This window comes from Saccoglossus kowalevskii, chromosome 4 (genome assembly GCF_978046115.1).
Source record: "Saccoglossus kowalevskii chromosome 4, keSacKowa6.1, whole genome shotgun sequence".
NCBI classification, from domain to species: Eukaryota; Metazoa; Hemichordata; class Enteropneusta; family Harrimaniidae; genus Saccoglossus; species Saccoglossus kowalevskii.
Genome location: NC_140644.1, coordinates 7,964,699 through 7,982,862, shown reverse-complemented (window position 1 = coordinate 7,982,862; position 18,164 = coordinate 7,964,699). Strand labels below are relative to the sequence as shown.

General features: G+C 37.9%; 1 protein-coding gene across 1 annotated transcript in view; it reads right to left on the bottom strand.

Annotated features, from left to right (window-relative positions):
- Positions 1-2,805: 2,805 nt before the first annotated feature.
- LOC100367598 (N-alpha-acetyltransferase 15, NatA auxiliary subunit) overlaps positions 2,806-18,164 on the bottom strand; it is a 32,690-nt gene continuing 17,331 nt past the window's right edge. Inside the window, exons 15-18 of the mRNA XM_002740705.4 lie at positions 17,634-17,732; positions 15,459-15,602; positions 6,339-6,430; positions 2,806-4,798 (exon numbers count right to left, since the gene is read on the bottom strand). Coding sequence (XP_002740751.1) covers positions 4,613-4,798; positions 6,339-6,430; positions 15,459-15,602; positions 17,634-17,732 — 521 coding nt within the window. The 3' untranslated portion in view covers positions 2,806-4,612. The remainder of the gene's footprint in view (positions 4,799-6,338; positions 6,431-15,458; positions 15,603-17,633; positions 17,733-18,164) is intronic.

Below are 18,164 nucleotides of genomic sequence, written 5' to 3'. Positions count from 1 at the left end.
ATCGAAATAGAATTTGAGATTGACTAAATTGAATTTAGTTCTTAGTTGATAAACGAAATAGAGTTTGAGATTAACAATGAATCTTGATTATCGAAATAGAATCTTAGTCTGTCGATCAGCGGTTGACAATACAAAATATAATCGAAAATGGAAATAGAATTTGCTGTCGATGGATAAGATAACGTGCTGGGTACAATAGTATGACTATGGGTGGGTCACAATATCGTGGTAGGTAAATATCGTGCGCAGGTGATGACCCTCCCGCTATAACAGTACTGCACATCGTACTCATCTTATGATCTGTGTATCATTGACGTGTTTATTTTATATACCCTTGCTTAACATTCTGCACATGGTTACTGTGTAGTGTATTTCTGACTGTGATGAGGTTAATAAAAACATATACAAGTGGGAATGATAGCTAGACCAAACATTGCCCGAGCTAGTGACAATAAGTTAGTCACATCTCTTGTGCAATGCCTTTATTATAACACTGACTGCCATCTTCAACATGGCATGAAATATTAGTTATGCATATTAAAGAGGCGACATGATCCAATTCATTTAATATACATGTTTTCAACCCTCTAGTACTGAGGTGTGAATTATCCAAGAATATGTACATAGTTTCATTTACATTTTATGGTAATAAGCATGCGCAAAATTCAACCCTAAACGAAACAGGTTTATCACAGAATACCCGTGTACTTAATGTTCCATTGACATTGGAAGCAAGATTTTAGAGATATCAGCGGAAAGCTGAAAAATTGGCTAAGTATTATGCAAATTAGGAATTAGCATGTACAAATTACAACCAAAAACTAATCGGGTCTGAGCAATGTCCAAGACTATCTATCTACCAAGTTTCATTGAAATATTAGTTCTTTAGATGAGTCTGTAGAAAAGCTGATTGTTCAAAATTGATATGAATAGATTTCAACAGAAAACTAAACAGGTCCCTAAATGGGAGAAACACTCGTACACTATTCGGTCATGTTGAAACTGTTTAAGCGAGGCAAATGCATAATGTACAAGTTTGAACGTGATTTTCACATGAAATACACGAAAGAGGTCCAGTTTCAAAATGCTTGATGTTGCTGAATTGCCAACATTAAATAGGCCTCCATTCAGCCATCTTGAATTTGATACATGTGCATATGAAGTACATAAAAAGTTTAATCGCAATTGGACGAGATATAGCGTCAGACAGCATTTGTTAAAACAAGATGGATTCAAAAAGGCGGGCTGATAACAATTCTGCATAGAAATCGTGCAAACGGTGATAAAAGCACTAAATTTTGCATCATGACTCCCAAGTGTATATTCAGTAAATCTACCCGATTGGCCACCTAAAAATCCAAGATGGCCGCAATTTTTTTCAAGATGGCCGCCAAATAAGCCTGGAAATGCATGTACTTGGCTGATTTGAGTTATTTTGGTGCCAATTTCTGTGTTTTCTGGTGGCCAATCTTAAGGTAGAGAGGTACCTGACAGGTATTTTAATTAGTTAATTAGAAAACCAAGATGACCTCCCTTGTCCACAAAACTATATATTTTCGGAAAGCTTATTGTATGAATTTTAAAGTTTTGTTAGTATTTTATTTTTATGGACACTGTAGTTTGAAATATGCACAAAATGTGCTTTTTTTGGTCAAAAGTGATTTAAAAAAAATTAGCTTCTGTTTCCTGTTAAAATTGGTTTATGGGTACATCTGTTTACTATGAAGAAATCGTCGTCTTGAAAACTGTCCATCAGTTGTCAATTTTGTAGGGCAGCAGCTCAAATTTCACTACTTCAAGTTTATGCATAAATTAACACCCAGACTAGTTGTCAGTACGATTGCTGTAACACTATTCAACTAAAAACAATGCCCAGACAGCGTTTTGACGATAAACACATCGTCAATCATTTGTGAAAATTTCAAAAAAAAGGACAAAGCGTCTAAGAGCTATTTTTTTAAAGTTCTGGAATGTGCACTGAAAAGCAGAGATAATTGCTAATTTGCATAACAATTCACTCAGTACGAAGTTTGCTAATGCTCATAATTAAAATGGCTGTTAGTTTCAAATTTAAATGTATTATCGTTTTGTAAAAAGTTAAATACAGTGCATAATATGGACATTCAGTCATTTCTTTTTTTCACCATGTTTTTTTATTATTTATGTACAGCCTTGCTAAATCTTGCTAAGCATTCAAAAGAAATAATTTTGCACCTGTTATCTATATTTTAAAATCGTTTTTGAGTATGTTCCACTATTCACAATTCTACAAAATTTCAAGTCTATATATCCAAGACTTTTTGGATAATAAAAAATCAAAAAAAAATTTCACTCCAAAGTGCCCACGAACCTGCATCTCTACCTTAAAAGAACTTCCATCAAGATTGAACAAAATCTTTCCACAAACAGAAATCTGGCTCTTGCAAACCCTTCCGTCATATTTAATGAAATCCTAAAACTAATAAGCTGGGCTGGGCTGGGCTGGGGGGGGGGGGGGGCGAGAGTGTAATCAGTGTCTTCTTCAAGCGAAGGCTTCTTGTGCCCCCCATAATCAAGGCGTCAAGATTGTTAACTATTAAATTCTAAGTTACCACATACCAACACCAAATGCTATTTTTCTGTACAAAAATGGTTTATTTTTCTGAGCTTTTACAGAAACGTACTGTAAAAATTGACTAACAATCTAAAAACAAAATGAATACATTGTTTTTACAGAGGTGATGAACAAAGTATAAAACCTAGAATAGCGTCCTCATCAGAAACTCGTGGGAGATTATTTAGCTATATACAAACTGTACACTGGGATTACAGCGATATACGCCATTTATTTTTCACCTTACAACTTACAAACTGATCTAAAATAAAAACACAGAAACCAAACAAACCATTCAGCATTAATTTAACTAAGTTTAACTAAGGTGTTCAATTTGCATACTAATAAATAAACTCCCTAGTTAGACAAAAAAAAGATACCGGTAGAACCTGGCATTACACAATCGACACAATTTCATGTTAGTGAGTTCTGCTCGTTAATGAATCATCCCACTAAAGTTATGTTGAATACTTGCATTAAAGTCTTGGATCAATATGGGCAGAGTTGACCAACTGACAAAACATACAAATTCCAAGAAATTACATGTTATGAATGTTTAAATGACTACCAGCTGAAGACTGACAATGCTGGATCAAGCATCTTAATGCAGCATGGTTGACATATCTAAGCAAAAATATCAGCAAGCTGAGTGAACTGTGATTTAGAGACATCAGAGTGGAAGACGACAGTCTCTCAATGTAAAATATTCTGCTGAATGAACTTTACGAAATAGCTACAATGTCTTAATTGAGGTATATTGTACAAATCTATTTACATAGTAGAAAGAAATTAAGCAAAAATTAATGTACAAGAAATGGATCTAAATATCCAACAAATTAATTAACACAAGGCTTTTTAATAAATGCAACAAGGGTGGAGGCTGGGAGTGATGTAGGAACAAAGCACTCCATGAATCATTAATAGTAGCAGTGCACTTATTAATTCACAGAATGTCTCTTGATTAATTTCAGTCAAAACTCATCAGCCTTAATCTATTATTTGTAAACTGCCCTCAATGGATACCTGAGCCCAATGCAGGAGACACCCAATGTAGTTGCCGGATCACTTTTCATTTTTCCCACTTGCAAGAATAATTGGGACTCAATCATAAATTTAAATTGAGCAGGATTATGTACAAAATTGAATGCTTTTTTAACGGACTTCCTGTCTTGAAATTGTATCAAAGTAAGCAGTGTTTAGCATTGCAACAATTTGGAGTCACAGAAAAAAAACAAGTTTTGGTAATGCATACACTGTAACCTCAATATAATGAACACATAGCATGTCTCCTGCTCACAACAAACCCAATGTATTATGTGCTTCATTATAGTGAACATTTCACTATAACAAACCCAATGTATTATTTGCTTCATTATAGGTGAACATTTCACTATAACAAACCCAATGTATTATTTGCTTCATTATAGGTGAACATTTCACTATAGCAAACCCAATGTATTATGTGCTTCATTATAGTGAACATTTCACTATAGCAAACTAACTGTATGTCCTCCAAAGAGTTTGTTATAATGAGGCTACAGTGTACTTTAAATTGATATTACGATCACGCTTATATTAGTAAGAAATACAACAGACACTGATTTTATGGAAAATTAACTGCCAAATAGTAAACATTTGTTCCCAACATGCAGTTTTCAAGGAACGCTATGTCATCGTACTAAAAAAGTAATCATTCTATAATGGACAACTTGCATTCAACCATTCCTACTGACTTTTGCATAATTGTTCAGAGTAATGAAAAGAATTCAAATCAGGCCATCAAGTACCAGCACTTTTTTATGTTGCTCATTCATTGGTAACAAAGCTGCGCAGACAAGTTATCAATTCCTCGCCAATAAGCAAAGCTGTTTCAACACTGCACTGGATAGAGTATTTCCAAAGTTTTGAACTCGTAGGACTGATATAAAAAGAGAAGCACATAAAATACTGCCAGAATGGAGAAATTAGTTTTGTTCTAGTTAAAACCAGTTATCACTGGTTACACCTGCTTGTATATCACTATGATGGTATAGAATTAGCTTGTTTGGTTGTGATTTTAGATTCTTCGGGATGATCATCTTCTTCTTGAGGAGCAGCAAATTGGGCAGCAAAAGGAAACAATTCATGACATTTACGCTGGTACTCTTCAGCTGCAGATTCACATTTGAAAAAATCACATAATAAATTTAATACTTCTGTACAATTCTGTAAAAAAAAACAAAGAAACAAAAGTTAACAATTTGTCAAAGCCTGTAATAATAGATGTGCCAACAGTTGCTACCAATCTACTAAGTTTGAACTGAATCGATCTGCACAATTTGGAGATAATGAACTAACAAAAAAAAGATATTTGTGGTCAAATATGCTGCCATTTTAAATCTGATAGAAAAATATGGCAGCAAAATTTATCATGTATCAACTATGTACCTAGTTAGAAACAATTGGGACATAAACATGTTCAGTCAGTGGAAGGAACTAATTAAATCATATGAATACTAATGCATTTGCATAAATGATGGGTGTGTCTATAATAAAAAGTTACCGTAAAAATTCGGTTGCCTAATTATTTGTCAGGTTTCAATTATATTTTTCAAATTCAGTAAAAATTGACGACTTATTCTTATTCGAAAATTGTGACCAGTTTTGGTCTTCACTCAAACAGAAAAAAAAATCGATGTGAGTGTACAAAGGGGACTTTCCCCGATAGCGTGAATATAGTTTCTGATTGACTGAGAGATTTTATTTTATTGGTAACGAAAATATATTCTAAACGAAGTTTCAAATAAAAACGAACACAACTTAATTGCGTAGCGGCAAATGATTATGGTTGCGAAATCTGGTCATGCTGTGTTTCACAATTGTTGATTATTACTCACGAGTGATTATATTAATGTACAAAAAAATAAATTCATTGAATTGTTATGAAATGCAAATAAAATTCAACTTAGTTTCATTGTAAGCAAACAATTTCGATCGCATATAAACGCTCAATGCTGTAGGATATCCGCTGTGTTCTTTCTCTTAGGTCAAATAGGTCAAATCGCTAATTAACCAATCAAAAAGCTGGATGATGTCAACGTGTTCAAATTACCATAGCTCATTTAAATATGTTAATGTTATTGAACGCACCATGTTCAATGCTGATGTTGTAGTCCAATCTTTTGGCTTGGATTTTGATGGGAAAACAGCACGACTTTTTTTTTAAATAAAAAAATTAGTTTTCAAATAATAAACTGAGCATTTGAAGAATAATTTAACATTGTTTACTGTCGAAACAATGTTTACCCATCCACGCTAGTCGCAATAAAATCAATACTCTTGAATAGGCGTCAATGATTATGGTAAAACCTTTTAGGCATCACGAATGATTGAAAAGTCCGAAAAATTACGACAATATATACCTTTATTTTTTTTTTTAAATCCCATTTAATTTTTTTTAATCCAAACTGCCGTTTAACAGACCAGGGCGAATATACGGCAGAATCTGGTCCCTCAAATAAGGGAAGCACACTCTCTATCATCCCCATTTTTTCATTTGTTGATTTCTATTCTGAAAAATTCGTCCGTTTGAAAATACACCCCAATTTTGTACTCTAAAAACATGTCGAAATATTCACGATTGAGTATTCAGAGTGTTCAATAGATGCAATTTTTGGTTTATGTGTGCTTCAATTAGACATGTGCTTCTGATTGTGGAAAGACAACTTGGGTAACATAGTTGGTAAGGGGAAGAGAGTACAAGTACCTGTAAATTTCTATCTTCAAGGTTATCACCAAGCTGAGTTATCAAATCTATAACGCTATCCGAATTAGAATATACATATTTCCCCTGGGCACCTGAAAAATACAAAAGTATTAAGTGATGTTATATTATGCAAATTACAATACTGTTACTCCGGGCGTAATAAAAACCACTCTCAGTCAGTTGTTTCCCTGTTCACAGTAATAATAAAAGTAATAGCATTAGTCTGCCAATTTGATGTTCATCAGGCTTCCATATTGACCTATGTTTGAACGAAACATCCTTACATGACTAACATCTGGTTCCAGAATGGCAGATTTTTTATTTTTAACATTAAAATGGCCACTATTCAGCCACCTTGAGAATTGAATTTTCAAATGTACAGTTTGATTTTTGTACTAAGTTTGAACAAAACCCATCCATGAATGACCGAGATTGAATTGACTTGCATACGTATCTTGTAATATGTGACGTATTTGAAAAGTATGAACAAGGCATTCGTAAGACAAAGGCGGAGACGCACACATGGATAAACGAACTGTTGAACAAAGGTCAAAACACTAGTCCCAGTTTTCTGACTGTCTGAACTGGGAATAAAGCAAACATTTTGAATTGGCTACATCAGTGTTCTCCCCAGAATTCAATTTGTGTGCGGGGCCGCCACGCTGCTTTGCGGGGCCAGCACGCTGCTTTGCCTGCCCGCCACTGTGGTCCCAAGCCGCCACGGTGATTAGTTAGACCGCCACAGTGCTTTTTTCATTGTTCATCCTGTGAACTGTATTACGAAATATAGAAAGAAATACGTAGCTATCAGGGATCTTGCCACGCTTCTGACCAGGACTATTGTCCGACGTAGCGACCGACACGCATCCTGCCAGTCGTGGATTATAATTTGTAAACAATAGACGTAGTCGCACGATGTGGTAATGGCTTATAAACAATACAAGTTAATTTTGTAAAATTAGCACTTCTTTGTTCGTAAGTAAATACTTTCTGACGATAGACGCAGTCTTTAGATTGAAAGCTAACATTTTTCAAAATCACTTCCACCCCGATATAACATGGGCAAAGCGGAGTTCACGATCAGTTTACGCTACTCAAGAAAAAAACGTGTTTAATGCGTGATTGGGTAAAATACATTTGAACTTTTATCATCGTGAATCATGTAAAAATTCTTCTTTCAAGACTTCTTTTACCTTTTAAAAATTGCTCATCACCTATTTCGAAAACCATCATGCAGTTTTCATCTGAAATCCATACCAACACATCGTGCTAGGACATCGCTTTACTTCCGCAATGTAATTTTTATGATCACTGCCATTCGGAAAACTTCGGGTTCTGCCGGCATTACCATGCGGTATTCTGATTGGTTAATGGCGCTTTTGACCCATCGAGTTAAAGGACACATGCCGGTCAACTAATACGTCACAACTATCATGGCGGTCGGTGTTTTTCACCGAAGCGATCGAGTGATCAAAAATAATCGCTCAAATTTTACGTTTATTTCATATAAAAAAAATATATAACATTTTTTTTGCATGGCATGACTGTGTAAGAGGAATTATTGGTATAACCGGTGTATAACATCGCAAAGTAAGTTAAGTCACGTCGTAACTTTGATGATCGTTTGGAAGTTTTATTTGTTCGTTCATTACTGTAAATGTAAACGTTGTAGAAGCTGATGGTACGAATAATGAACAATTTTTTGAAGGAGAATGTTTTTGTAGTAAACAAGATCATGGAATTCGAGAACATGTTCCTGGCTGAAACGTTTCAAATGCGTTTCATTTAACCTTTTACAATTTGTTTGTTTGTTTTTAATAGTCTGCAGCATTTGCATTTCGATTCGACAATTTTTCATTTTTAAATTCAAACTCTTCTAAATTGTGAAACGTAAATATTTGCACTGTGACTGAGCTCATTAATATCCCAAAAGAATAGTGTTTATAACACTGTATGAAGCAAATAAATATGTGCCACATTGTTTTTGAAAATATATGTTGTTTGTATGTGGGTGTAAATGTGCTTTGGTCAATCTCTATTATTATGTAAATGATATGCAAATCATATGCAAATTAGTCCGCCACAGTGGTTTAAATTCCTGGGGAGAACACTGTAACATTATAGCAAAAATATTCATGATTCATGATTTCATAGGGTGATCAACATGATGATTTTCATTGCATACATATTCAATAATTGTTCATCATTTATTGTTTTATCTACATTGTATGTATTTCAAGAATTATTTAAACTTATCAAAATACTGTAGGACATGAAAGCAAATTTAGTCAAATTCACGCATTTTTTATTCATGTTTTTCTTGCAGACAAATTATTTCAACTTCGACCTTCCATTTATACGTGTTGGTCAATAAATTTAAAACAGAATCTTAACAAATAAGAACAAAGCATTTATTATTCAATGTCTGTTACTAATTCACACATTAACAAGCCATGCATGGCACAGTCCCAGTTAGTTATCAAATTTAAAAAGTATAGTTTTGTTTATAGTAATATAGTTGGAACAAAAAACATGTCAGAAGTATGGATCCAGAAGATGATGCTTTTTAACATTAAATTGATTGACATCTTGTATCTGATCCTCAAACTAGTACTTGTCCATATTGAGAAATATTGCTCTGGAACAGCATTAATTAAAACAAAATGGCCACCAGTCGACCATTTTGAATACATCTATATATCTATAACCTAATGTAAAACGAATATATAAAATTTTTTAAAACTAGCGCCAAAGGCGCATATTAGTTTTTATGTTTATATAAGAGATTGCATACTTACCTTTGGTTAATGAAATTTTAATTTCATAAACAAATGGGATAATTGCCAATTATCATATAATACTGGTTAAATAAAATCGAAATAACAGTGGATAGCTCCCGTAGGGGGCGTCCTTCCCCTGTCATCTGATTTGCATACTTCCAGATCTTTTTGACCACGATATTGATTCGTAGCTATTTATCTGGGGTGGTTTTGGGTGGGAAGGTAAGTATGCAATCTCTTATATAAACATAAAAACTAATATGCGCCTTCGGCGCTAGTTTTAAAAGTTTATTACAGAGTATTGCATACTAACCCCTTTGGTTAATGAAATTTTAATTTCATAAACAAATGGGACAGATTACCAGAGAATATCTCTTGGCAGATAAATACTACCCCACCTGATTATGGAATTGAAAAAATTCCATCCCCCTAACTGTATAACTCCCGCTAACTGAATAATTCTTGCAGTTGCGGGAAGTTACATGCCCTATTGTTTCGTTACAACTTGGCCTGTCACTAGGTAGCCTAACGAGTGTAGGCCCTGTGACTCGGCCGCTAGGTCTTTCAGGTAATAAGAGAGAAAAGTGTTGCTAGTTTTCCAGGACCCGGCTGCTAGCACCTGGGCTAAAGAAGCTCCGCTAGCAAATGCCAGTGTATTACCTATGCCTCTTAAGTCATGCATCTTGGCAGTGACTTTGCCTGCCTCTGTGCTCAAATACTTATCACTATAAGCGTGGTAAACTGTCTCTTTTACCCATCTCGCTAACGTGAATTTCGACGCCGCTGAGCTTTGTTTACCTTTTTGGTAACAAACGAACATCGACTTTTGACCCCTTCTGACCCCGGAAGTACATTTCTTATAATAAGCTAGCGCACGTACCGGACAAAGAATTCTGTCTTGTTTTTCATTGGAAATATTGCTCAGTGCCGGGATAACGATCGGAGTCGCCGTCTCGTGCAGTTTCTGATTTTTTCCTCTGAATTTTACTGATGTCATTAAAATCGCTTTATCAGGATAAAACACCGTAAAATTGTCTTCAAATGACAGAGCGCGTATTTCGCTAACTCGCCTCACTGAAGCGAGTGCTAGTAGAAAAACAGTCTTTTTCGTCCAGTCCTGTAGTGACGCCAATTCCTTCGGTTCGTATGGGAATTGTCGTAGCGCTTCAAGGACTACTGACAAGCTCCATGCAGGTGCTTTGTACCTCTCAATGGGGCCCGACTGTGTAATAAAGCCCTTGAACAGATCGGAGATTGTCGGGTCATCCGAAATGTTTTTGCCTAGGCTTAGTTTGAGTACAGAGTTGATCGCCGATTTATAGTTTTCTACTGTCCCCGGTTTCAACTTTTTTTCGTTGATCAAATAAGAAAAAAACTCCGCTATCAGTGGTATTGATACAATCCATTTGAGGAATCCCTAAGCCCGGCCGTCGTTGTTTGCGACACTTGGCTTGAAAACCCTTGCGCAATTCTAAATTGCTGGATAGTTTCCACACGTGAAGTTGGTACAGCTCCGGGTTGGTTGGTGTATAACCGCCGGGTTGTGTCAACGTGATTTCTTGTGGCAGGCTTCTCGGATGGTCCGTTAGCAGAGACAGCAGTAACGGAAACCAAGTCTGAGACGGCCAGTTCGGTGCCACTAGAATCATGTGCGAGTTCTCCGATTGTTCCAGTTTTTGTAACGTTCGGTGGATCAATGGAAATGGTGGGAATGCGTAACTGAACATTCCGCCCCACTCCATCTGAAGTGCGTCCCACGTCAGTGACTGTTTGTCCGGATAACGCGTCACAAAAACGCGACGTTTTTTGTTTTCCGGTGTTGCAAACAGATCTACCTGGGGTTCCCCCCCACATGTCGAACACTAGGTTTACTGCCGTCTGTGACAGCTCCCATTCTGTGTCGTCGTAGGGTTTCCCCCGGGATAGCGAGTCCGCTACACCGTTTTGGACTCCCGGTATATGTTTGCACATCAGCTCGACTTTGTTTTGTGCACACCACTTTAGCACTGCTACAGCATGGTCGTTTAACGACTGTGATTTCGTTCCCCCTTCCTTGTTGAGGTAAGCTACTACAGTCTGATTGTCGGATCTTATTAACACGGCCCGGTTTTTTACCGCTTTTTTGAAGGATTGCAGGGAGAACTGCACCGCTAGCATTTCCAGTCGGTTTATGCGAAATTTCCTTTGTTTTTCGTTCCACTGACCGTGTGCAATCCCGTCCATGCAGTGCCCTCCCCAGCCCGTCATGGATGCGTCCGTCACCAACGTTACTGTCGGTTTCGCCTTGTCCATGGGAATTCCCGCCGTGAGGTTCTTGAGGTTGCCCCACCACGGAAGTGATTCCAGAAAGGCCGGTGTGAACAGTACCGGTTTTTCGTATTTTATCCCGTCCTTTGATAGTCGCATTTTTAACTGTGCGTCTAACACTAGGCGTTGGATCGGTCTGGACTGTAGCGCCGCTCTCGGTACTAAGCCCCTCATCGAAGTTAACATCCCCACTAGTCGCATTACCTGGCGTAGTGCGGCTTGTTTTTGTTTTAGAAATGATTGTATCATTTTTTGTACATTGTCGATTCTGTGCTGGACTGGTCGGATCATGCCTTTTTCCGCATCCAGTTCCATGCCCAGAAAGACTATTTTCTGCGTCGGTATTAATTCTGATTTTTCCATATTTATCAGAAAACCTAGCTTTAGCAGTAGACTGACAGTCCGCTCGGTTGATTGACAAATCAGGTTCCGATTTTGACTTTTTATCAGCCAGTCGTCTAAGTAGGGGTTGACGTCTGCTGCGTTCTTGTGCAGTAACGCCACCACTGTGCGTAGAACTTTTGTAAACAGAAGTGGGTCTGACGTCAGGCCGAAAGGTAGGACGGTGTACTGATACGTTACACCGTTCACCACGAATCGTAACAAGCGCCTGCTTTCTGTGTGTATTGGTATGTGCAGGTAAGCGTCAGTCAAGTCGAGGGACGTCATCCAGTCCCCTTTTTGAATTGACGCTCTCACTAGTGCCGGAGTTAACATTTTGAACGTTTCTTTCTTCACAAATTTGTTCAACTCCTTTAAATCCAGCACCAGCCTGTACCCACCGTTGGATTTCTTGACGGGAAATAACCTCGAGATGAAAGAATTTTTCGGGTTTTGTACCCGCTGAATTACCTTTTTTTCGAGTAGTATTTCCACGCTTTCTTTCAGTATTGTTGACTGAGTAGAGCCCGGTTTCCCCGAAATACATGTTCTTTTTTTGCATTTCGGTTCTTTTATCAACGGTATTCGATACCCGTGTGTTATTATCGATATCACATACGGATCGTTTATCGTTTCTTTCCACCGGGGAATACATTTCTGCAGACGCAGTGCCACCGGCGTCGAGGGACTCACCAACCCTCGGTCGCTTGTGGCGGTATACATTGACATCGCCGATTTCTCCATTTCCCCCTGGAGTGAATGCGGCGTTATATCCCCGTTTAACGTCCTTCCCCCCCTTTTTTTCCAACCTGGAGGGGAGTAGGGACTCTGCCTTACGGGTTTCTGTTTTTTCACCGGTCGATGCGTCATTCTCCCTAGGTCCACGCATTCGGCCGGTTGTTTGTTTATACGATCGCCCACCGACCTGAGGTGCGGCCGACCGTGTTTTTGTTGTGCACGATTGAGTTCCCGCCTTCCTGGGCACTGAACAAAATCGCTTAATGCACGATGTTTTGCACGACTTGGTTCCCGCCGACCTGGGCACTGAACCGAATCGTTTAATGCAAGTGGTATATGTGTAAGGGGATCTGTGGTTTGATTTGTTTGACAAAAATACTTGGAGACTTGAGTCATATTTGGCACGTTTAATCGCACCTTGTTTTGATACATTACCATATTTGCTGACGTATAGTCAGGAAGACTTTTTAGTGTTACCAGTCTGTTTCGAGAATTGTTTATTCTGTCGCTGCTGGTTTCCACTTTTTCCTTTTGCCTGATTCGGGTTTGCCTTTGCGTTTCCCTTGGGCTGACCCGTAGTAGCTTGGTTAACTGGCTTCGCCTTGGTCGCGATGCTCTGCTTGTTATTAGCGGCTTGCTTGGCTTTAAAGGCGCCTTCGATCATCACACGGTTAACTTTTGCCGCTGCTTTCTCATTCAACTTAGAATTCACAGCGCTGAGTTTTCCGTCGAATAATTTGGTCCCTCTGAAATCGATCGTCGCCAATTCGTTCTTGATTTCAGCGTTGGCGGCTGTCTTTAGCATAGCGGACCAAACTGCTGCACGGCGAGAGTGTTGAATAGTCGCTCGTAACTGGAGATGACTCTGTATTATGTCAGCGTCGACGATGTTAGTCGCGACCAACAGCGGCTCTAATGTGCTAAACAGTTCATCCTTGGTGATGTTGCCTGTTTTGAATTTCGCTAACTGAATTTGTGTAGTAGTAGTGAAAAATTCTCTATGGCTTAATGCAAGAGAAGTGTCCCAAACGTTGTTTTCCAATCTACATAGCGTTGACTGGGACAGGCAATACGGGATGTAAACTTGTGGTTTGCCGAGTGGATGTTTCGTTATACTTCCTTCGGCGACCATTTCCCGGACGCATGGCTCCAGTTCTGGTGGTTGTACGCCGAGAGGTCGTTCGTGCAGGCTGGCGTCGGTACCGACCGGTGTTTTCCACTCATCAGCGGGCGGTATAACTTTTTGGTAACGTCTGCTCCAATCGTCCCGGTTAGTCCCCAAGAAGTCGTCCTTGGTGGCTGTAGCGGTTTTCTCGGTAACGTCACGATCCCATTTGCCTCCTCCGATCACGCGTTGTGTTATAGCAGCGCCCTGTGTCAGTCGGGGAGACCATGGTAGCATTGCTGAAGTCGCAAAAGTGTCCTTTTTCGGCAGTGTAGACAAACCGATCGAGAAACGTGGGGCGTCCGCCATCGGTGGAATCGGTAGAGGTAAGATTTTCTTGACCATAACCGCACCTTTTGTGATAGCATCGGAGCGGATTTTGAATTCGGGGTCCTCCTTGTCTGTACCACTCGCTGTTGTGGTTTTCGACGAGCCGGCCTCCCCCGCGTTGCTTGTAGCATCTTCAGTAGAAAAAATCACGCCTGCCTCAGCCAGTGCGTCTTCAACATTTTCTCGCACCACTGTTGTGTAGGATTTTTTCTTTTCCGCCTGGAGAGCGCTGACACTCCATACTTTTGGTGGTACCTCTTCGTCTACTGGGTTTTCCAAAACTTTAATTTTTCTGGTCAGTAGATCCACCTTGTTCTGTAAATGAGCTATAACACTTTGCTCATTGTCAATCTCCTTTGGACGTTTTTGGTTGGGTTCGTCTGCCAATAGTTCGTCCTCAGCGTTGGTAGGTACCGATGAAACCGAAGACTCCTCCAAATGACGTTTTTTGGATTTCTTCTTTACTGATTTTCCCGTTGACTTGCGTAGGCGGGAATCCCAGTTCCAAGTTTCTATCTGCCAGGCGAAGCAAACACCGCAGTTGATGTGCCCATTACATTTTCTGCCACATGGAATGCAAATACGGTGATCATCGTAAGTGAGCATCGATATATGGCACTCTTCACACTTTCGTCCGAAAGTGTTTGAATCCGAAGTGCTGGGATGAACGGTGTTCAACTCTCCGGTATCCATATTTTCCGCCATCTTGAAACTGAAGGCGGGCTTTTGAGTTTTGTTACTAAAACTACAATTTTTTACTCAAGGTGACTAAGTACGAAGTTCTTGATGTCCACAAGAGCTTCCTGACACACTAATAGTTCGGTGGCTGTGTTGATGGGTGGTAACAATGTATTTCCACCGCAAAAACAATGATATTTTGGCAAGCCCAAATTTCAACCGTGAATCAATCTCGTGGTTAAAAATGGAAGTATGCAAATCAGATGACAGGGGAAGGACGCCCCCTACGGGAGCTATCCACTGTTATTTCGATTTTATTTAACCAGTATTATATGATAATTGGCAATTATCCCATTTGTTTATGAAATTAAAATTTCATTAACCAAAGGGGTTAGTATGCAATACTCTGTAATAAACTGAACACAAGCAGTCAAAGCATATCAGAGATATGGCACTAGAACTGCATTCATTAAAACAAAATGGCTGACAGTTGGCCATTTTGAATTTGATCTGAAAAGAAAAAGATGTGCATCAAAATTAATTAACTGCGCAAATAATTTCCTGTTCTACAGTAAGCCGTTTGTGCATTTTAATGAACATACATCTTTTAGTAAACTTAGCTTTAGCTTCATCTAGTATATAAATGGAATTATCTAAACTTTGCTTTGACTTTAATAAAGTTTACAGGAGTTATCTTCACAGCCAGTTGTAATTTTAGGGATATTCAATAAAGAGCTTTACCTGCTATAATATGTTCTAAAGAATTTGGATTCCTGGCTATAAATTCCTCATTAAATGTCTTCATATCTTGGTCCCCAATCAGTTTCTTGAGTTCTTGTTTGATTACACTAGATACAGCATCAGCAATATCCTTTTTGTCTTCCACTGAAATAAAGTAAATAAAGACTAAATTAAATTAATGTCAAGTATACCTTCACAGTATAGTAAAAGGCAACAAGTGACCTGTCAAAATAGCTCCACTGTTTCAGCAGAGCCTTGAATGAACTAATCCAGTAGAGGTCCATCCAAAATACACGTATATCAAGTATCTACATCAAGTATCAATATCAAGTCAACAATAATATTTTTGATAACAAATTACAAAAATGCCAAAAATAGAGAACTGAAGATATCGTCACAAAATGAATAAATCTGATAGAGGCCCACGCATACCAAGTATCAAAGCAATTGAGCTGGTGATGAAGATGGAAAAGTTGGTTGACGAACAATGACTGACAAGCACCTATATAAACAGCTCTGTTGAGTTAACCTATTATTTATCTTAACTTTCAATGATGTTGCCATATTGTTTTTGGATTTTGTATTCTACCAGTCATTTTGCTTTATAAAAAGTTACATTTATAAAACGTTTACAACAAAGAAGGTAATTTGCACATTAACCTTTTCACCACCCGACTTTCTCACCCAAATTTTTCTGCATTTTTTTCTTATATTTTCAATATTTCTGGAAATGAACACAAATTTTGGAGCAAACAGGCAAAATTTGAGTCAATTTTTAGTTTTTACTCAATTTTTGTCCCAATGTTCTGACGGAAAGCGCAGACTGTCAACGAGACTATTTTGTGAATTTGTGATCAGATATGGAAATTTCTAATGACATACACAGAATGCAGTGTTCTTCGCAAATAAAATTTAAAGAGGGGCGCTAATTTGCATATAATTAGCATATTTAATTTGCATATAATTAGCATACTAATCAAACATTTCAAAGGAAATTCTTAGCACTTTTATTATATTTACGGTACATCAATTAAATACTGTGTAATTAATGTTCTTGAATTATTTTGATGAATAAGTTAAACCACTTGATGTGTAAAAAAAATATAAACCTTGACAAATGAAGAATATCAATTTTATTCTTTGTAAAAGTGTAATGGAACAAGTTGTGAAATTCTAGCCTTTCATTTATTTCTTTTAAATTTCTTCCAAATATTTCCATAGGTTTTATAAATGCACTGAGATATTGTAATAGTTGAAAACCCCAAGTAATAAGAAAAATATTTTCACATAAGATTAAAAGAAAAAGAAAAAATCAAATCCGATGACTGTAAATAAATTAATCATTATGTTGATTGCATTGTGGGTACTGAGGACAAAGGTTAAATCAGATACTGTGACATCCATGTTGTTTCAGTGTTTACCGTACATTTTGTTTTGGTGATTTATTTAATGATTCTTTTTACTTTTCGCCAATAAAAGGCAAACAACAAGCAATTGAACCAATAAATTGTTGCTGGTTCTCTTGTTCTTAAGAATCTCAGCTAATTCAGGAATGATGAGAAAACTTGTTTTGACTATCCCATTGTGTGATTAACGCAATGCTGGTGACAATCACTTCACGCATGCATTCATTGTTTTTTGTTTATTCAGCCAGTGTTTCCCCAGACATCAAATCCATTGTCCTAGTTGTCACCTATGCCACTATCTATCTCTTAGTTCTTTGTTTTACTGCCTGTCAGTTTAAGAGGTCTCTCAATAACGTCGTCGGGACATCTTCCGGGACTGTGAAACAGCCTGTCACCGAAAACAAAGGAGGGTGCTGAAGATAAATAGATGGGTGCTACAAATTGGAGGGGGGCCAAAATAAATTAAAGAGAGGCGCTTCGTCCCTCTTAAACCCCTCGTGGAGAACACTGAATACTCAACTAACAATACAATGTATTTGATCGGAGCGGGAAATGTGAATGCAGGGCGCTTGTTGACCGATGCAGGGCGCACGAGTACCTATGCAGGGCGCACGACTTCCTATACAGGGCGCTGCGCCCTGCTAAAACCCCTCGTGGAGAACACTGGAATGTGTAAAATACATTATTTACATGAAACTGAAACACGCATTGTGCGACGATCACCGCAATTCAACAACAGAGCAACATGATTAACACGTGCAACACATACCTGCTTTAACAAATCTACAAACACAGAAATGCAGTCTGCTATTGTTAGAATCAATATTCCAAATCCTTTTTATTGACTGTAACATTAATAGTAATTTATCTGGAAAGAAAAACATAGAATATTAATATTGAGGGATGGAAGCCCAGGCCATGTTCTAAATATTCATGACCAGTACAATGTTTAAAATCATGAAGTATAACCAAACAATGTCAACCAGATAAGTATGTAGTTAATACATATTCCAAATCACAGAATACATTGTAACTTTCAGCGGGCCTTCTATGACCAATAACTAGAAATGAATTGAAATTGCAAAGTAAATATTTACTTTGAAGGACATCAAGGTGACTTGTAGTATCCAAGAATTCAAGCCATTTCATGTGCAGTAGGCCTATTAAGCCAAAAGTTAACAAGTCATTCATGAGAGAAAGTTCCACTAATTTTACAACAATGAAACAGAATTCCTTCCCATGCACTGAATGCTCTTTTGTTCCACCTAGTTAGTGGACAAACACATGGTTCATATCCATA